Source organism: Ostrinia furnacalis, unplaced genomic scaffold, assembly GCF_004193835.3.
Source record: "Ostrinia furnacalis isolate ACB-3 unplaced genomic scaffold, ASM419383v2 OfSCF4654, whole genome shotgun sequence".
NCBI classification, from domain to species: Eukaryota; Metazoa; Arthropoda; class Insecta; order Lepidoptera; family Crambidae; genus Ostrinia; species Ostrinia furnacalis.
In genome coordinates, this window is record NW_021134893.1 from 137,950 (window position 1) to 157,399 (window position 19,450).

Genomic DNA, 19,450 nt, shown 5'->3' on the forward strand with positions numbered 1-19,450 from the left:
ATTAGTAGGACAAGGTCTTTTTTGCAAATAACATTCTAATTATCCTCTCATTGCATGCAGTAGGTAGCTAGCCTCAGACGAAAAATTAAAGGATACCAGTGCCGCTAAGAAAATGAGAGGGTACCAGTGCCGCGCCCTAACGTCTACCGCATCCCGTACAGTTTAGAGGTCGATCATATAAGGAATTTATTTATTAATAAAAAATAAAATTTTCACAAAATTTCGTTAGTAAAATATTAATAAACATTTTAAAATATTAAAGCCAATTAAATAATTTAGGTATTTCGTTAGATTAAATAATGCTAATTTCTCTAGCGCAAAAAAAAACAAATTGTCAAACTATGCAGCTGTTCCGCTGTCATTGTCACACTGACATTGACAAATTCCCCGATTTGTTTGTTGATGAACTTTAAATTTTCTGTTTTGTTGTAAATTATAAAAATTGCCTATTTATATTACCTACAATATTGGAAAGAGGTGAATTAACTCGTCAACTAATTGTGTTAATGTTACCACATAACCTAGCAGCTTATAACTATTACTTTCAGAAAAGCCATGACTTCAGAAAAGAACGCCCAGCTCGGCCAAGCGCGGGAAGCTTTCCAACTAATTCATCAGATCTCGCAGCTTCTGTGCACCGGACTGGATCCTGAGACGCTTACCATCTGCATACGCCTGTGCGAACTGGGCGTAGACCCCGAAGTGCTAGCTCATGTAATCAAGGAAATCAGAAAAATGGGCGACAATACTGTACAAAACAAACCGGTTAATTTACAACCTTAGTGAAAGCTCTATGCTTCAGTTTTAAGTATACTGTTTGCAGTACCTTCCAGTTTTCAGGTTTTTGGTACTAAGTAGGATTTTTTCTCATCATACAAGTTTATTATTTGCTCATCCAGAGGTCAAGCTTTTTATTAAGACTAGTCCTGAATTGCTATAATATGTATAGTTTTTTAAGAGCGTTGTAGCAAAAAGTCGGCGTTCGAATTTTAGGTTTTTATTGCTTGACGTCGCGTAGTGAGTGCGCAAACTGCATTTATCTGTACAATTTCAACGCTGCGTCGACTAAACGATCTTAATCCGTAGTTGTATCGTACCTAAGACAGTACATCATACATAATAATAAAGAAATAACGTATAATTTACCTATTTGATTTTTTCTCAGATCAGACTTTTAGCAAAATCAAGTTACGTAATTAATTTATTTTTTACACTAGTAAATCCCGCGACAAGTTTTTAATCTTTAAATTGAGTAAAGTAATAAGTTGATGGGTTTGAAAGAATTTATGTTTTATTTTATTTTTTTTACAGCATCAAAAGCTTGTTTATGAAAAATATTTACTATTTAAATTTTACTTTTGACTTTTTAGTTTTTATGATGCGTGATGGAAAAATTAAAATTTATTCTGATTTTGTGACGTTTCCGCACATAAATATGGATAGGTTAAATAAATAGAATGAAATGTATGAAAACCAGCGTGTCATTTTTTAAACGTTATCTATAATATCTGTGTCCATCAAAGAGCTCGTAACTAAACATCGTAAGCGCCATTCACATTATTATCTAAAAGTTAATAATAAATATTTAGTTTTTGTAAATCTAAACAAGTCAGGAAATCAAAGAGGTAAATACTGATAGCATTGTGATTTTATTAAAAAACAATACTTGTCAAAAAACCAAGTCTCACTACTCAGTTGTTCTACGGTAAAAAGTTGTGAGATCCATGTAATACCAAGTCCAGTCCAGGAAATCATTTACGTTTTACATAAATAATAATATTGACTTGNAATATGAAACATTAAAATGTAGAAAGTATTGATATGAAATTAATTGCCAAGACACCTTGCAAAGCAATTCAACCAACAGCAATAGAAATTTTAAAGACATACCATTTACCTATAATAAGTTTAATAATATTGAGTATGCATTAGTTTTTATCTGTGTAAATATAAATGTTTGGGTATTAAATAATAAAAAAATCTGTTAATATTTTATTATAAACATTTATTTTTTAAATTAGTTCTATTTTTATGCAATTATCAATTTTCATAAAATATTATGTGTTTGAATATAGACTAATGTGCAAAAAAGAACATGATGCCATCAAAGTGTAAGTCTCAGAAAATGGGATAAACAAATTCCAAAGACTAAGCACGTTCCGGCCACCACGCTCAGTGCACGTGCCACTCTTGACCTTATGGGAAACAAATAATCAGTCAAAAGTGACTCACACAGACAATATTGTATGAAAATTACATTATAATTTAATTAACAATAATAATAGTCAAGTTGCTTGGACCTTTGGATCAAATAGACAACAAAAATGTTGGTGACACTTTCGGAGCAAAATTATAAGCAATCAGCACAGAACTGAGAATATCACAGATGCAAATAACTCACTCAAACCCATATATGGTAAACAATGTCTAGTTACATAACAAATTATGAGATGGTTTGGCTATACAGTCTTAAGTATGGGCCTAACATTAACTACACAATTACATATTGATATTAACAATGTAAATATGATTACAATGAGTAATAATGATTTATTAATAGTTTCTCACATGTATCACATGAACAAAACAGAGGATATTGAATACATTCGTTCTTGAACGAATTGGTTAATCAACTTACTGAACTTGTTACTAAGTTGAGCAAAAAAACTTAAGACTGCATGAGTTTTGAACTTAGTTAATTAACTACTATTGAAAAGACTGCCCTTGTGGCTGTGTCTGTCCTAACACTGAAGGGTCTTCAAATATGGGCTGCTGGGGATGGAACTGCTCGGCGGTGAGTCTAGTGAACATGATACCGATGCCTTCGATCAGAGCGAGGAGGATACCTCCGACTAGAGCACTGCCTGCCATTGCTGGGACACCTGTAAGACAAATTGTCAAATGTCACTCTATTCCATGTCACTTTCTTCATTCTTGAACTGGATAAACTATATAAAATACAGCTATAGTTTTTGTCCACGAATGGACACACTTTTTTATAAATATGTATACTTGCTGAAAACTGCATTTTATTGATACGACAGAATTAGAATAGTTAGTTCGATTAACATCTTCGAGCCGGATCACTAGCTTATTTTTCAGCAGTTCTCAGTATATTGGTAAAAAGCGGTTGGTAAAAATTGGATGATGGTAAATACACGTTCGCAGTTTCGATTAACAGTTTTAGTTCATATCTTACTAATAGTGTTCAAAGTTCACTTGTAGGATGACCTTGTATGTTGAGTGTTGACAATCTTACAAGTAATTTACTGTTATTGGGGACTTCTTCACACTGGATTACCAAAAGATTAGGTTGCCATTTGCAAAAATTACCATTTCGTGCAGCAAGAATGCCTCCTGTCAGAGCTCCGCTCATGATGGAATTCCATGGGTCTTCCTTTTGTCGCAGGTACACTAGAGAACAGTCGATTGTGGAGAACATGCCTCCCCAAACTGCAAAATTACCAGCTACAATGGGGGATCTCTCTTTGATTGCTGCTAAACTGCCAAGCTGCAAAAATTAATGAGTTATGGTGAAAAAAATATTTAATATCAATAATTAGGGATGATGGAGGATTATTAGATCAGGTGGTTGGATGCATATTTACCTAAAGCTGAGGGGTTTGCTATTATGGAATGCTAATACTTTTTCAGATTTGGAACAGGTGACCTTTTGTTCATAAAGAGTTAAATGAAACATTGAATATACATAAATCTATACATTACCATTTTTCTATTGAATCCTATAGGCGCATTTCTAAATCCCTTTATTGAATGGAAAATACCACCTCCAATGGCACCCATGATAAACGCACCACCAGAGTCGTCAAGGATACGCCACGGGCAAGGTTCTCTTGTGTATTCATCCATGTTTTATCGATCTAATGTTTCTGTAAGGGCAAATTACTGCGAGTTAGGTAAGACTATAACCTCAAAGATACTACAAGCATGAAAACAAGGTGGATAACATGTTATTTATAATTTAATGTTATTGAAATTACCTGTTTATGGATTTAGTTTAATGGTATCCCGTGTTTTCAGTCTATTTTTTAATTCACACAACTATTGCACCATGTTCACTTCACCAACATTTTTAAGGAACGAAAGAACGAATGATGAAAGTGAAACAAGTAAATGAATGAATGAACTCACAGAAAACCATAGAGTCGGTCACATTCATCTGCTTTGTTTTGAGAATTGGGCACCGAAAAAAAAATTAAAAAAGTTATCACAGCTGTCGTCCGTCACTGTCAGTGTCAATAAATATTCGTCAAAAATTGTTTTCATTTTGTAATAATTTTCATTAAGCTTTGCTGAAATTCATAAAAATATAATAAGATGACTATTTATAACATGTATATATTTGATCGTTACGGTACACTTTTGTACTATGGAGAATGGAATAGAGTGAAAAATACGGAAATGTCCAGGGAGGAGGCAAGTTTCACCATCACTAAAACATAAATACATTACTACCCAAATCTCGTTCTATTAACATCATTTCACGTTATATTTCAGGAGGGCAAACTGATGTATGGTATGCTGTTCTCGATAAAGTCGTTTGTTGCCAAAATATCGCCATTGGACCCGAAAGAAGGATTTATGCATTACAAGACTTCAAAGTACACCTTAAACTGCTTGGAAACTCCATCTGGATTAAAGTTCGTCATGAACACCGATAACCAAGCTCAGGGAGTTAGAGAATTGCTGAAAAAGATTTATGCAGAGGTGTACGTCAAGTACGCCATCAGAAACCCACTATGTGTAATCGGAGAACCCATTACTAGTGAACTTTTTAAAAGTAAATTAGATGCATTTATTAAACAAACGCCTATTCATGCTGTACGAGCATCTTGATAGTAATATGTTGTATAATAGTGTTAACCATAAATAAGCCGCAATAGGCTAATGCTAATTTATTAGGTGACCATGTTGCACCTATCTGATGTTTTGATGTACATATTTTATTCTATAAGTTTTACGTGTTAGCTTTACTATAAAATTTGAATTATTGATGCTGAACTTACTTCTAAATGTGTATAGCTATAATAATATTGTAACTTTCAATGTTTGTTATTTAATAATATCAAATTATTTAAAGCAGTATCTTGTACTATTTCAAAATATTGTAATTGAGATGGAAAATATAAAATATATTATGTTTTAAGTGTATTTACAATTTGTTATTTACTACTACATTGACAAATCTTTAAAATACCTACAGCCAACATTGAATTACAATTTAGGAAACAGCAATCAATAGAAACCGGAAATAAAATGATAAATATTTTAAAAAATTTATCACGACGTGTTTGGCAAAGCCTGGGAACGGGTGGGCAATGCCCACCTTATGTCTTGCCTAGTGCCCACCAAAAATCAGTCGATATACTGACGTGTCCAACATCGATTTGCAGCTGGACTACTGTCTTGCTACTGTCCCCCTACTTTGTAAAGTAGCCTTGTAGCTCCTTGAATCATTAAAGTTACCAAGTTCTTTCGATATACACATTTCTTTTACTTTGAGAGCATTGAGTGTCGTTGTATAAACAACGTTACCGTTATTTTGAAACAGTTTTTTTTATCTGTGCATGTAAACACTCCTTGCCCCCTCCCCTTCTCGTTCCTGAAAACCAAAACAAAAAAAAGACCACAACAAAAAATTGGTTAGATTGTTTGTTTTGATCTATTTTAAACGAAAAAAACGCTTTATAAAGATTCAATTAATACTATTTGTGTGTGAAAATAATGGCTTCAGTTGTGAATCGTCAAATATCCAGTTATTGTGATGAGTGAAACAGACGACACCGATGTACTTTTGCTGATACCTCCAAATTTCTTCCTCGTAAACAGTTCTGGCTCGGAAGATTCGCTTCTGGAGTCGTCGAGGACCGTCGTACACAAACCGGTTTCTTGTACCGCACAGGTACTCGGCAAATTGGTCAATCAAGTGCATTCACTCGAGTCGAGGTTAGAAAGCTTGGAGTTTAATTCCACTACTGACACTGCGTCTACGGTAGGCCCACTCTCGAGAAATAAACGGTGGGACACAACAACAGACAGTCTCGACAGCCACAGCCTCGACAGCAAATACTATACATTCCCTCGCAGGCGCAAGAAAAGAAGCGTACGTAAAGAAAAGAAACGTGATCTATCACTCACCAGCTTAGAATCATCCAGTGCCCGCAGTAAAACTGTCCCTTTCCTCAAATTAAAAGACGATATCCACCTTTCATTAGCTAAGTATCGCGATATAAATGACGCAAGAAGTATGGATGGAGATTTGAGCAGTATAATATCAACACCTAGTAAGAAGAATGATAAACTGTTACTCCATGAAATCGACGAATTCCTGACTAAAGTAGAGTCATACGAAAGTCCTGAAACAAAATACAAAGATCAAGGAACAAGTTTAAGCCCAGAAAATGTTATAAAAGCAACTGGAGACTACATAACTCATAAATTGGACTCGAAAAGTTCAGAAGATGTCAGATTGCCCAGTGGGAGGATAGTGTCTAGTAACATTCTTGATAAGTATATTTATTTGGTAAAAAACCAGCCCACAACTTCAGCACAGACAGATAAAACTGTTCCTCATTCAATATTGCACAAAACTCCAGAAGATATGTCCAATGTTACTCGTCCTGATAACACTTTGAAGGAACCTTATGTTTCAAAGACTGAAACCAGATCTCCCAGTATAAGAAAGTTGAATTTCTCAGACAGTAAAGATGTGCAGCCTACTTCTACACCTAAGAGGGTGCAGCCAACCTCCACAAACCACTTGGATTCATTTCGTCCATCTTCAAACAAGATATACGACCGGGCTACTAAGGTGCTTGAGCAGTATAAGGCACACAGTCTCAGTCGGCCAGGGCAGAGTTCCGTGACAGACAACAGCTACTTGCTGTCACCAAAGAAAGATGAGTTTAAGATGCCTCAAATGAGACCTTATGGTATGGACCACAAGGAAAGTTTAAAGTATGCTGCATTGCAGAACAAACTGATAGACTCAATTGATACAGACTTGTTGAGCCTAAGTGATCTTTGGGGTGAAAAAGCTGAGGGCAGAGTGGACAGAGCAGATAGTTTGAAGCTGGAAGAAGAAAGGCTCAAAAGAGAGGTAAGGATGTTTAATGCAAGCTTCTGTGTTCATAATACACTAGATACAATGACATAAACTTTTATATAAATTGTTTGTATGTACTAAGGTAGCCTTAATAAATAAATAATCAGGAAATGCAATGAGAGAAGATTCCTGTAATATTATTCTCAAGTGTATGACTTGTACATGTTTTTTGTTACAAACTATTTACATGTTTTTTTTACAATTTATATCCTCAGCACTGTGAAGTAATGATACAGCAACTCCAAAAGAAGATCCTGGATCAGCAGGAAAAGTTGGCTGTAGCGTTGAAAGTTGACCGAGCGAAGGACAATGCTATCGCCAAACTACGCGATGCCTGGCACAAGATCACTGGCAGTCTAGACAAGGCGGAGGAGAGACATCGTTCCGCTTTGGAGAAGATGGTCAGAGAAGTTGAGAACTTTAAAATGGTAGCTGACGATGCCCAGAAGGTACATACTATTTTGCAACACAGCATATTTATCGAAGCTCTAAAATGCATGATTTACACATCATTCCTACTTTATCTGTAAGAAGTATAATAAACACAATCTTTTTTTCTAGAAAACAAATCACTTTGAGGCTGAACTATACAAAGCATTGGACCTGGCACACGACTACCAAGACAAATGCAAGCAGATGACACAAGAAAAGAAACTTCTAGAAGAGAATTTGGAGACAATGGCTGCCAGTCACAAGGAGATTGTCAGCCGTAAAGACAAGGAGATTGAACTGCTGAAAGAAAATTACGACACAGTGATGAAGCTAAACAAGCAGTCTACAGATTGTGTTAAGAATTTAGAGGACACTTTGGAAAGGGTAAATATCATTTATTTATTTACATACATACATCCTAATAAGTCCATAATGATATGGACCCAAGTCTGATTATGAAATCAGACCGCGTTCTGGAATGGAGGCCGCGTGCCGGAAAACGCAGCGTGGGACGTCCACCTATAAGGTGGACCGACAACATCGTAAAGGTAGCAGAGAAGCACTGGACGCAGGCCGCTACCAATCGATCAACGTGGAAAGCATTGGGGGAGGCCTATGTTCAGCAGTGGACGTCCTATGGCTAAAATGATGATGATGATAATGAGACCAATCTTATGTGAATATGCCTTTGTGTATGACTGTTTCCTTTTTTTGTAGGAAAAGACTGAACACGAATTGACCAAGAGCAAAGTAAACGACCTAGGCCGTCGAATACAGTCGTTCAATGAAGAGTCTTCCTTAGTGATGCAAGAGAGAGACCTGCTGAAAGAGAAGTTGAACGAGGAGCGAGCGAGAGCGAACATACTGGAGCGACAGCTGTGCGAGAAACAGAACCAAAGCAGTGAGCTGTTGAAGAAATGTGTAAGTAATTTTACAAGTTTTATAAATCGCCAGGAAGGGTCTGTTTTGATATCCTTCTCCTGATCAATCTCATCTATAGTCTGGTCCGTGAGCACGTAGAATTTTGTCCAATGACCCCAAGCTACCCATCCTTATCGCTCGCGCGTAATTATATTGCTGTAGCGACTGTGGGACGGGCGCCCGCAATGAGTGTGCGAGCGCGACAGCAACATAATTACGCGCGAGCGATAAGGATGGGTAGCCTGGGGTCATTGGACACAATTCTACGTGCTCCCGGACTTTTTAAGCGATAATAGTACAACGGTATCTGTGTAGGACTAGCCGACTCGAGACCCGACAAACGTTGGTTCGAAGCCCGTCACGTAAACTACACAAGCATACAATAATTTTTCTATTGATTTTAATTAAAACATTGAAAATAAATTTCAGGACACCCTAGACAATGAAGTGAAAATGCTCCGCAAGCATCTAGAGCTACAAAAGAACGAGCTAAAGCTGCACTATCAGAAGCAGCTAGAAGACGCTGTGTTAGGCAAACTGCAGGAGTTCCAGCTGCAATTGGAAGGCGCTGAGAGAGATCTCGAGCAAGCTGCCAGGGAGAAGGAGGCGAGCATTGTGGACGGCTTCAACAAGCAGATCACCAGGATTGAGGAGCAGTGAGTATTTTAATAAAAGAGAACGGGAATCTCATCTGATACAATAGCGATGGCGAAGCTCATCCCGCGAATTTTAGACGCAGCTGGAAAATGAAAGGGGACGTTTGTTCCGGCGTTTCTTCTCAGCACTTGCCATATGTTTGTCTCGAAGCGCTGGTAGGGCCCAAAAGATAAGGAGACATGTAAAGTGCCCCATAAGGGCTACCTTTTCTTTTTTTATTATTTTCTATTGACGTTCATAAGTGCCACTTGTGGTCTAAACTGAATAAATATTACTTTATTTATACAGATCTGTACAAGCACTAAAACACATCATCATACACAACTGTTTTATTTTTTGCTTCAGGCATAAACTTGAAGTACATGTTTTGGAAGAAAAGCAGAGGGAAGAAATAAATCTTTATAGACTACAACTCGCGCAGGCTAGCGAGAAAATAGGACTTCTAGAGGTGAGTTGTCTTATCACTTAAAATTTAGATACATGACTGTTCTTTTAGACAAATGTCAACTCTTGAGGTTATGGACTTATACTAAAAGAATAAGTAAAATGAGAGCGCGGACACGTGCGACGGTTTCACACATGCGCGGTGGGGGTGTTTTACCGTGTAGGTCCTTATGGTGTAACTAAAGTTCGGTCACCGAGCAGATAGAATTTCGTCCAATGACCCCAAGCTACCCATCCTTATCACTCGCGCGTAAGTATATTGCTGTCGCGACTGTACGACGGGCGCCTGCAGTGAGTGTGCGTGCGCGACAGCAACATAACGAAGCGATAAGGATGGGTAGCTTGGGGTCATTGGACGAAATTCTACCTCCTCGGCGGCCGGACTTTACCTTAAATTGACCGGTCTTCCCAGAGCAAGTTAGAGACGTACCGGCGCCGGCGCGGTCAGATCGCGGCTCAGCTGCACGGCGTGATGGAGGCTCAGTGGCGGCAGGCGCTGCTCGTGCTGACCGGACAGAACCACCACGCTTCGGAGCTCGAGCTCGCGCGCCCGGACAGCGGTGAGTAGCTGACCTACTTGCGAGTGAGAGAGAGTGACATATTATAGTATTGCTGTGTTATAGCAGTGCCTCTTGCCCTTCGAGTATCCACGGAAGACCAGCGTCGTGGTGTCCCTTACGACACCTCGACATGATGCTGAGTGGATACCGTTTCGGTGACACGCACATTACCTACTCTAGTTTTACTTTTTTGTGTCGCTGAATAAAATATTTCATTTTCATTTTAGAAAGAAAGAAAGATACATTTATTACTATTTTACGAGGGCGGCACTGAAAATTTCGGGAATCAAGGAAGTGAAACAACATTACTATTTAAAAATGTATTTATTGCTTTTTAAAGCATTCTCCGCGAAATTTGACACATTTTTCCATACACGAAACCAATCATTGAAGCAACCATTCCATTCGGAAGTTTGGGTCTCCAAAATGGCCGTTTTGTAGGCGTCCACAGCTTCTTCAGGTGATGAAAATCTCTGACCACTCAATTAATTTATTCTTTACTAGCTGACCCGGCGAACTTCGTACCGCCTTAGCGTAGAGATTTTCTTAATATTTTTTTCCGTAAGAACCATCCTTGGACTTCCACAAACATTTAAAAAAAAGAATTATCGAAATCGGTTCAGCCGTTCACACGTGATGCCGTGACAACGCGAAACGGGTTTCATTTTTATATATATAGATTTTAGGGAAAGTATAGAAATCATTAGGGCTTAGGTCGGGGCTGTACGGCGGATGGTCTAATAATTCTATGTTTTCTTGCTCTAAAAACTCTTTTGTTCTGTGCGCGGTGTGAGAACTCGCATTGTCGTGATGGAGGATGATGCGGCGGTTGCAGTTCTCTTTACGGAGTTCAGAAACGACTTGTGGCAAACAAATGCTAGCATACCATTCTGCATAACCGTTCTTTGTCCCCCAAGAGGAATAGTCGCAACATGGCCGGTTTTGGAGACAAACGTGGCCACCATTTTTTTTTGCAACACTCCGTGAACGAACAATTTTTGTTGGCTTTAACGCATTTTCGAACACCCAAACTCGTGACTGGTTTTTTGTTTCGGGTTCGTACGCATATATCCAGGATTCGTCACCTGATACGATGTTGTATACAGCATTTGAGGATCCTGCGTGTAATCTTCCGAGAGTTCTGACGCACCAAGTAACGCGAGCCGCTTTTTGCTCTTCACAGAGCGAATGCGGTATAACAACTTTTTTACACCTAATTGTTCATGCAAGATTATTTGTATTTGACTCATGCCAATGTCTAAAAGTGGCTGAATTTCGCGGTATGTCACATGTCGGTCTTCTTCAATCAGCTTACGCACAGCATCAACGTTTTCTTGGGTGACTGCAGTTTTTGGACGACCTTGACGGGGACCATCACTGAGCTTGACACGTCCACGTTGAAATTCAGCAAACCAGCGATAAATTGTGGTTTTGGATGGGGCTTCATTACCAAATGCAGAAATCATCCGGTCAACACACTGTTTTTGTGTTAAACCACTCCGAAAGTCATAATAAATCATCGCTCTTGAATTTTCTCGAGTCAATTCCATTTTCTCAACGACTAAACAAGTTTCACAAGACCTTGTGATAAGACCGAGAATCTTTTTTTAAATAAATAAATGGTATTCTATGCTTAAAACCAAGGAGTTTGCAATTAAAAATATTTTAATATGATAGGAACAGGAAATATTCCATTCCCGATACTTTTAGTGCAGCCCTCGTACATACGCGTATGGTTCTGGCAGAGTAGGGCCACTCCAAGAGTATCCTTTCCGTGGATGTCGTAAGAGGCGCCTAAAATCCTGAAGGAGCCTTCCCAACCCGCCTGAACAGTGCTGCGTCAAATCTCGTGGAGTGGACCATTGAGTGCGGTTTTGACTTGGTCAGTCCAGCGCATGGGCGACCTGCCGCGCTCTTGTGCCCTCAACCTTCTCCTGCTAAAATCTGGTCGCCGAGCACGTAGAATTTTGTCCAATGACCCCAAGCTACCTATCCTTATCGCTCGCGCGTAATTATATTGCTGTCGCGACTGTGCGATGGGCGGCAGCAGTGAGTGTGCGAGCGCGACAGCAACATAATTACGCGCGAGCGATAAGGATGGGTGGCTTGGGGTTATTGGACGAAATTTTACGTGCTCGGCGACCGGACTATATCTGTCATCATCATCATCATTTCAGCCATAGGACGTCCACTGCTGAACATAGGCCTCCCCCAATGCTTTCCACGTTGATCTATTGGTAGCGGTCTGCGTCCAGCGCTTCCCCGCTACCTTTACGATGTCGTCGGTCCACCTTGTAGGTGGACGTCCCACGCTACGTTTTCCGGTACGCGGCCTCCATTCCAGAACCTTGCTGCCCCATCGGCCGTCAGTTCTGCGTACTATGTGCCCTGCCCATTGCCACTTCAGCTTGCTAATCCGTCGGGCTATGTCAGCGACTTTAGTTCGTTTACGGATTTCCTCATTTCTGATTCGATCTCGCAAAGAAACACCAAGCATATTTCTGTATTATCCAGTAATAACAGCTCCTTTAACATAGTCGGCCGTTTGGTGTAGTGGTTCGAAACGGACTACTATTCCGGAGGTAGCGGGTTCGATTCCCGCACAGTACAAACATTTGTGTGCATGAACATATTTGTTTGTACTGGACTGGGTGTTTTCTATGTATAATAAGTATGTATTTACAAAAAAAAAGTATTTAAGTATGTTTATATCCGTTGTCTAGTACCCATAACTAGTACCCAAACTAAGCAAAGCTTGTACAGCTTTGCTTAGTTTGGGACTAGAAGCGCAGTGTAAAATGTCTAAGGATATTTATTTATTTATTTAACCCTTCTAGTGTCGTGCGCAGCGGCGCAAGACTACGCGCCGCCCAAGCTGCCGCCGCCGGCGCCGCCAGCCGCGCGTGCCGCCCGCCCAGAGAGATGCTTCAACTTTGAAGGGCTGAGCGATAATGAACTGCAGCAGTATGTTAAACTGGTAACTTGATTTTTTTTGTTTTTTACTATGACATTTCTTTTTAGGGTTCCGTACTTCAGAAGGAAAAGACGGACGAAACACTTATGAGATCACTTTGTTTTTTCTGAAACAAGTTTTAGTTGGCATACCTAGCCTAAAAATTTTGCTTTTAGTCGTTCGTCGATGGGAAAGGGACATTTTAACTACACTGGTCATCACAAAAATCGACCCTCCCGCGACAAGCACTTTCAAACGTATGCATCCCCACTTCCCACTAATATTGGCACCATTTAAAAGCCTAGTTCTAAACCTTTTTTCTTTAAAGGAAAGGTTTTTACCCCAAAAAATGTGTCAGTAGAAGAATCCAGAGTCACTTCTTCAACAAATAGGTAATTACGCTTGAGCCAACTTTTATGGCTATAAAACTGTTAAGTCGGAATTAATCGCTATCAATCTGTTAAAGAGGGCATGTGAGATAATTATTTGGTTTTATAACCATAAAAATTGGTCTAATTGATCCCAGAGGTGAATCCAAAGTGAGGTCTTTTTTCAAGTCACATTTATTGTTTATGTTAATCGTTTAAATCGTTTATTAAGAAATTAAATGTGTTTTACTTTAAGGATATTTATTGGGCTTTCAAATAACACCAATATTGTTGGGGCACCATGATTGTGTCAGTAGAAACGAGTTTTCCTGTAAAACGTAGGTGGGCCGATTTTTGTGATGACCAGTATATTTTACCTGGTGGTAGGCTGTACCATCCTGAAAGATATAAGAGAGATGGTACAGCCCGCAAGCAAATACATAAATATTTCTTTCACTACATTTGCGGAGACATCACCAAGTCAATGCTGTTTGCTCGCCGCGTGACCGCTAAACCTCACACTAACATACTTAGCAAATTGTATCCAATATTGTGCTCGACTCAACCACGGTAATATTATCATACAGTATTGTAACTTCATATAAACGGACGAAACGCGAGAATTCCTTCGAAATTCAAATCTCGGTATGCGCTCGACATGCAAAAGTCGGGGGTGTCGCGAATGTGTCACTGCAATAAACGGACGATGTGTTGTTTTTAAACAGTAAGCGCTCTTTTTTTATAAAAATAATTATAAGTACCTATTTATACAGGGTGTTAGGTAAAATGGGTTTATAAGCCGACACTAGCCCATGTCAACATATGCATATAAATAGTATGGTGAAGTCAGTGATATCATCATATTTTTTTTTTAATTTCCATACAAAATAAAATTTATAAAATCAGATTTGTTATAAAATTCAAATTAATAAAATGATGATATCAATTTTCTGACTTCACCATACCATTTATATGCACATGTTAACATGGGCTAGTGTCGGCTTATAAACCCATTTACCTAACACCCTGTATAATAATCAAGCATTTTGTACGCCTCAGTCGAGACGCATACATTTTGCGGTCGGTTTATAAGATTTGTTACTAAATCATATATCATTACAAATATATTTTTCAAATGAAATCTACTAATCACAAAACAACATGCATTTTTATCCTATTTCATTCACGAAGTATTTTGTTTTTCAAAATAAAATTAAAAATTACAATCACAAAATTAGATAGAAATTATTAGTAGGCAGATGTAATGAAAATAGGGTCTGCAGGTGGGCAGCCCTATCGCATGTTGTCATACCGTGACGTACCGCGCGGCTGTTGACATTTATTTGAAAAATATGGCCGAGTTGGAATACTGTATAGATAGTATTACCGTGGCTCAACTAAAGTACGGCCAACGAGAAGCGATACAAAAGGTCGATTTGACTTTCGAATTGACAATCTATTCTGTCTCTTCCCATCTTGTGTATTTGTCGTAATGTCTCGTTCTCCCGCCAAAATATGTCAAAGTCAAACCCTTAGGCTGGGTTGCACCATCTTACTTTAACTTTGACAAACGTCAAAAATCTGTCAAATTCCATACAAAAAGCACCGGTTATCGTCATAGTTACCGTTAAAGATAGGTGGTGCAACCCACCCCTAATATTACAAATGACAATGACATTGGGTTTGTTTTCATTTGGTATCGCTTCTCGTTGGCCGTACTTTATACATACTAGCCCATAGTCAGACTTTTCACTGTCTCACTGCTATTCATCTTTGTCGCAGCTTCTAACCAAGCCTCCGAACCTGGACGGCAGCGGCGACTGCGGTCGCGACAACGAAGAACCAACCAGCGACCGGCCGGACCGCGCTGAGCGCAAGGACCGGCCTAAAAGGAGCCTCGGCAACAAACCACCATGGAAGGCATAGTCTAGAAGGCCTAGCAACGCCCCAGAAGGCCTAGCCACGACCTGGATGGCCTAGCCACGCCCCAGAAGGCCTAGCTACGCCCTAGAAGGCCTAGCCACGCCCTAAAAGGCTTCTCAGCTGATCTGGTTAGATAATATTCGATTTTTATTAATTTTTAAGAAAGAAAATTAATGTAAACTTGAATTATTACCCGTACATTGTTTGCCTGTGCTTCCTTTCTTCTAAGAATGTTACGAGATGAAGGCGGCATACAACTGTGTACTTTCTAATCTACCCTCAAAAATAATACAAGTGCTTATTGTATCTTCTGCCCATTCCATATGAATGCTTGTTCGGCATAAAATCGGGAATCTCCTTTCTCCACCATTTCAAAATGTATATTTGAATTGCATACTTCTGAAAAAGAATTATACAATTTATTTAAGTAGACTGATTTTAAACCCCACATTTTTTGTACATTTATACTAATTCAAACGTTTGATAATAATGACAACCCACCTGAACTTGATTATTACATAATAATATGTTTTTGTAGTACAAAATAGATTTTAACACACAACCCGTACGAATACTCTATTTAATTGTTATGATAACTCGTGAAGGTGCTCGTTTGCCTTTTGATCGTGACGTATGTAGTATGTATTTACAAATGTTTAATATTAATTATATTGTATTGTTGTGTATGAACTAGACATTCCCATAGATCGCACTCCCTATTTTGATGTTAATTTAATAAATAATGTGGTTTAAAATTTGGTGTCATTTCATTTATGTTCGTTCCAAAAAAATTACACCCTTCCGTCTCCTGTAAAGTACATTATGTGTATTAGGTAGGTAGTATAAAATGATAATTGTCAAATATAACGATTTATTGATAGATGTAAATGCGAGTTAAAAATATACATAAATCTTTATATGATAGTACAATGGCATCGCGATTTCTATACAACACTAAATAATAAATTTACACTTACTACGTAATAACTGTAATCACAATATGGTTTTTATTAATAAGGCAAGAACTTATTGAAAATTGTTGTGAAATAAAGAAAATAGAACACAGCCCAAGAAAGAGACAGACTATTACACATATTCGCGTGATAAATAATATTCATAACAAAGTGCAAAATCAGAATAGGTAATCAAATAATCTATAATTAACAACACTATAGGTAAATTCTCACAATTAGTGACTCTAATAAATAATTAAATCTAGTTAATTTAATTTTGATATAATTTGATATCTGTTATATTTATTTGACTTCGAAAATATACAAATCCAATACATTGCAATATAAATTGATAATAACGCTGTAATAATAATTTATTTTCAACCAATATAATCTCAATCGCATCACATACGTCACGCACTGGTAGGTCACAACTCACAACGATTATTTAAAAATATTTTTCTGCGTATCCTATGGAAATGATAATAACAATTTTACGTTATCTTTTTCAATGGTGACGCCACGGTTGACGCCAATATCTAAGTTTATTGTTCAAGTCTTGCCGCAATCCTAGATATATTTATTATTATTGCATTGGCTCATTCACATAGCATTCAAAACCAGTAGGGATAATTCCACACTACTGTTTTCACCATTGGTCATTTCAGGGAAATATTACCTGAGCTCTGAACCATACACTTCAAATCTGAAGAAAAAAGTGATCACTGTCGCAGAAATTAATTAAGCTTGAAACTTGACTGTAATTTATAAGAAACTGCTGGCGGTAGCGCACCAGATGACTACGCGACGTAATCAGATGATTCGCAATCCCTTTAACTCTAGCTATTGAAGTATTCGATCGACTAATAGATTCGATTATCGAATGGAACATTGTCTAGAGCCTCATCTTTCAGTCATCGCTCTATACCACTAGAGGGCTTCCAACACTGCATTTGGTAGAGCTAGAAGGCGTTTATGGCTGCTTTACTCCGGGTAGCGAATGCTTAACCATGGCCTTAAACCATCAGCCCACACTAAAACCTGCCTTATTGACTCGTGACAACTCCAATGTCAGCTCGATTACTTTCCCTACGCTAAAGCGGAGGCTGGCAAAGAGCTGTGTTTGGGCTTTGCTTTGTGAACAAAAACCTTGATACAACCGTTGAAGTCCGCGCTCACAAGCACGTGACCTGTTTGCGAAGACGCCACCATACCGCCTTCCACTGCCTTCTGAAAAATATAAATTATCATCAACATTACATAAATAAACTGGGTTCATGACTGCAGACATGCAGTGTCTATGTAATAGGGATAAATAGGGATATTTCCTGGGTGAAAAATAAATAGTTTAGTCTGTCAGTTGACTTATCCAAAAGTACCTTGTAAAACATACTTGTTTGTTTGACAAATAAAAATATACTTGTCCAATATTTTTGGTATACTAGCCTATTCTCGGTCGCAGGTTTGTCAAGTTATGAACTGAAAGGGGTATCAGAGACAATATGGAAATAGACAGACCCGTTTTTTAACGAAAACCTAGGATAGTCTGGGCAACAAATGAATCCATAAAACCTTTTCTAGGAATTGTTTCCGATTTGATTAATTTTCATGTTTAATAATTCTACTGGCCTAATTATTTTCTCAACAAGCCAAAGAACTTACCACTTCATCTTTCTCCTCCGCCTCCTTATTCGCGAGTTTGGCCTCTTCCTCTCTCTCCGTTATCATACGTATCATATAATCCGGATTAGGCGCGAACACAGCACATGTCACCACCGCGTTGTGTGCTTTAATACCCTCCCAGAAGTCGTTCCTATCCCTTCTCACCGATGTAAACTTCGAATAATCATGATACGTCTTCCAAATGTAAATACACTGATTCTCCGAACCACTCACTATGTATTTGCCATCGTGGGAGAACGATGCTTTGATTTGGCTCGAAATGTTGACATAGCCTTTGTATTTGCACGAGAGATTTAAGTCTCGGAGATCGTATAGTCGTATTCTACTGTCGTTGGATGTGACGAGGATTTTATCATCGTTGGGCATTGGTTCGATGCCGCTAATCTTGCGACCGGTCGAGTTTTTGCCTCGCGTGGACCGCACGTCGATTTGCGTGTGGTATTTTAGTTGGTCCGTAGTGTAGAATATGCAGCGGCCGTCGTAGGTGCCGACAACAGCGAATTTGCCGTTTTGGCAGAAGTTCGCGGCGGTTATCAGCTTCGTTTTGCCGTCGACTTCGTTCCAGACTGCAACCTGAGGGTAGATGGGAGAATTTCAGGTCAATAAAAAGTCACAACGGGTAATTGTCACAAATCATTATGAGAGCAAGAATGAATTAAATTAATAAAATTTTATACGAAAACCACAACATTCTCTATCGAAGTTTCGCATGTATTTAGAGGGTATTTATTTACGTGATGTTTTTATCAACTTCTTAATCCACAACCTTGGGAATTCATGGCGGTGAAGTTCATGTCTTCAACGCAAGTTTTTTTAAATGCATAACAAGGCAGGTATTTGACCACAATCGCACCTGATGTTAAGTGGGATGCAGTCTAGGATAGATTAAAATCAATACATGCTGACAATCGCACAAAGGATATTCCAGTATTTATCTTCATTGATTTTCCTGTCTACTCCTTATCAGTGTCTGTCAATCAAGTTCTGAAACAAGTCCAGCTTGGCTAGGATGCCACCACGATAAAATTTTATCAAGCCATTTTATCGGTTTTAGACGATAAGATTTTATCGAAGCGGGCATCCTACTAGTCGTTTTTGCCCAACCCTTACCTTCTTATCAGGAATGTTCCACAGCCTCAGCTTGCCATCCAGGCTGCCGGACAGGAAGTATCGGTCGTCCCTCGGGTGGAACACGATGGCGGTCACGAAGTCGATGTGCTGGAAGCAGCACAGGCACTCTCCGCGCGAGATGTGCCACAGGCGAACCGTCTTGTCCATGGAACTCGATAGGATGAAGTAGTTCTAGAAGTGGAATACAGATTGGTTAAAAGTAAGGCTCGTTTTCTGGAACGACGATCAAAACTGCCAACAATAAATCTATTCAGGCGATTGCGCTGAACAAGAGCTAAGGAGAAATTAGTAAATCTGTC

The 19,450-nt window shown here is 38.7% G+C and overlaps 5 protein-coding genes across 10 annotated transcripts in view; 3 read left to right on the top strand and 2 right to left on the bottom strand.

The window, feature by feature from the left end:
- Positions 1-378: 378 nt before the first annotated feature.
- Positions 379-918, top strand: LOC114359743 (mitotic-spindle organizing protein 1-like). Its single transcript, NM_001422013.1, has 2 exons — positions 379-477; positions 549-918. The coding sequence occupies exon 2, from the start codon at positions 556-558 to the stop codon at positions 781-783; it is 228 nt and encodes a 75-aa protein (NP_001408942.1). The 5' UTR covers positions 379-477; positions 549-555; the 3' UTR covers positions 784-918.
- Positions 919-2,069: 1,151 nt separating this feature from the next.
- Positions 2,070-4,114, bottom strand: LOC114359741 (mitochondrial import inner membrane translocase subunit Tim17-B). Of its 2 annotated transcripts, XR_003656445.1 has the most exons (5): positions 4,002-4,114; positions 3,727-3,890; positions 3,334-3,511; positions 2,467-2,882; positions 2,070-2,423 (listed from the first exon to the last, which is right to left on the bottom strand). XR_003656445.1 is itself a non-coding variant. In XM_028314233.1 (4 exons), the coding sequence occupies exons 2-4, from the start codon at positions 3,868-3,870 to the stop codon at positions 2,707-2,709; spliced, it is 498 nt and encodes a 165-aa protein (XP_028170034.1). In that variant the 5' UTR covers positions 3,871-3,890; positions 4,002-4,114; the 3' UTR covers positions 2,070-2,706. The 2 variants fall into 2 exon arrangements, 1 of the variants encoding a protein (XP_028170034.1); XM_028314233.1 differs by having other exon boundaries at positions 2,070-2,882.
- A 27-nt stretch (positions 4,115-4,141) lies between these two features.
- Bet5 (blocked early in transport 5) lies at positions 4,142-5,030 on the top strand. Its single transcript, XM_028314234.1, has 2 exons — positions 4,142-4,437; positions 4,519-5,030. The coding sequence occupies exons 1-2, from the start codon at positions 4,339-4,341 to the stop codon at positions 4,855-4,857; spliced, it is 438 nt and encodes a 145-aa protein (XP_028170035.1). The 5' UTR covers positions 4,142-4,338; the 3' UTR covers positions 4,858-5,030.
- A 576-nt stretch (positions 5,031-5,606) lies between these two features.
- On the top strand, positions 5,607-16,141 carry Cnb (centriole duplication and spindle assembly protein centrobin). Its single transcript, XM_028314230.1, has 9 exons — positions 5,607-7,120; positions 7,342-7,575; positions 7,688-7,942; positions 8,276-8,479; positions 8,909-9,135; positions 9,482-9,584; positions 9,993-10,140; positions 12,978-13,117; positions 15,244-16,141. The coding sequence occupies exons 1-9, from the start codon at positions 5,786-5,788 to the stop codon at positions 15,385-15,387; spliced, it is 2,790 nt and encodes a 929-aa protein (XP_028170031.1). The 5' UTR covers positions 5,607-5,785; the 3' UTR covers positions 15,388-16,141.
- Positions 16,142-16,639: 498 nt separating this feature from the next.
- The window catches only part of LOC114359738 (WD repeat-containing protein 44), a 29,137-nt gene continuing 26,326 nt past the window's right edge, over positions 16,640-19,450 (bottom strand). For all 5 annotated transcript variants that reach the window (XM_028314227.1, XM_028314229.1, XM_028314226.1 and 2 more), the window contains 3 exons: positions 19,131-19,322; positions 18,000-18,593; positions 16,640-17,567 (listed from right to left, as the gene is read on the bottom strand). In XM_028314227.1, coding sequence (XP_028170028.1) covers positions 17,427-17,567; positions 18,000-18,593; positions 19,131-19,322 — 927 coding nt within the window. In that variant the 3' untranslated portion in view covers positions 16,640-17,426. The remainder of the gene's footprint in view (positions 17,568-17,999; positions 18,594-19,130; positions 19,323-19,450) is intronic.

Coding starts and splice junctions, on each gene's coding strand:
- LOC114359743 (NM_001422013.1), top strand. CDS start 556: ATGACTTCAGAAAAGAACGCCCAGCTCGGCCAAGCGCGGGAAGCTTTC.
- LOC114359741 (XM_028314233.1), bottom strand. CDS start 3,870: ATGGATGAATACACAAGAGAACCTTGCCCGTGGCGTATCCTTGACGAC. Junction 3,512..3,726: donor TAGGATTCAATAGAAAAATG/GTAATGTATAGA, acceptor TAATTTTTGCAG/CTTGGCAGTTTAGCAGCAAT. Junction 2,883..3,333: donor CATTCTTGCTGCACGAAATG/GTAATTTTTGCA, acceptor TTTGTCTTACAG/GTGTCCCAGCAATGGCAGGC.
- Bet5 (XM_028314234.1), top strand. CDS start 4,339: ATGACTATTTATAACATGTATATATTTGATCGTTACGGTACACTTTTG. Junction 4,438..4,518: donor CGGAAATGTCCAGGGAGGAG/GCAAGTTTCACC, acceptor GTTATATTTCAG/GAGGGCAAACTGATGTATGG.
- Cnb (XM_028314230.1), top strand. CDS start 5,786: ATGAGTGAAACAGACGACACCGATGTACTTTTGCTGATACCTCCAAAT. Junction 8,480..8,908: donor GTGAGCTGTTGAAGAAATGT/GTAAGTAATTTT, acceptor AATAAATTTCAG/GACACCCTAGACAATGAAGT. Junction 13,118..15,243: donor TGCAGCAGTATGTTAAACTG/GTAACTTGATTT, acceptor TCTTTGTCGCAG/CTTCTAACCAAGCCTCCGAA.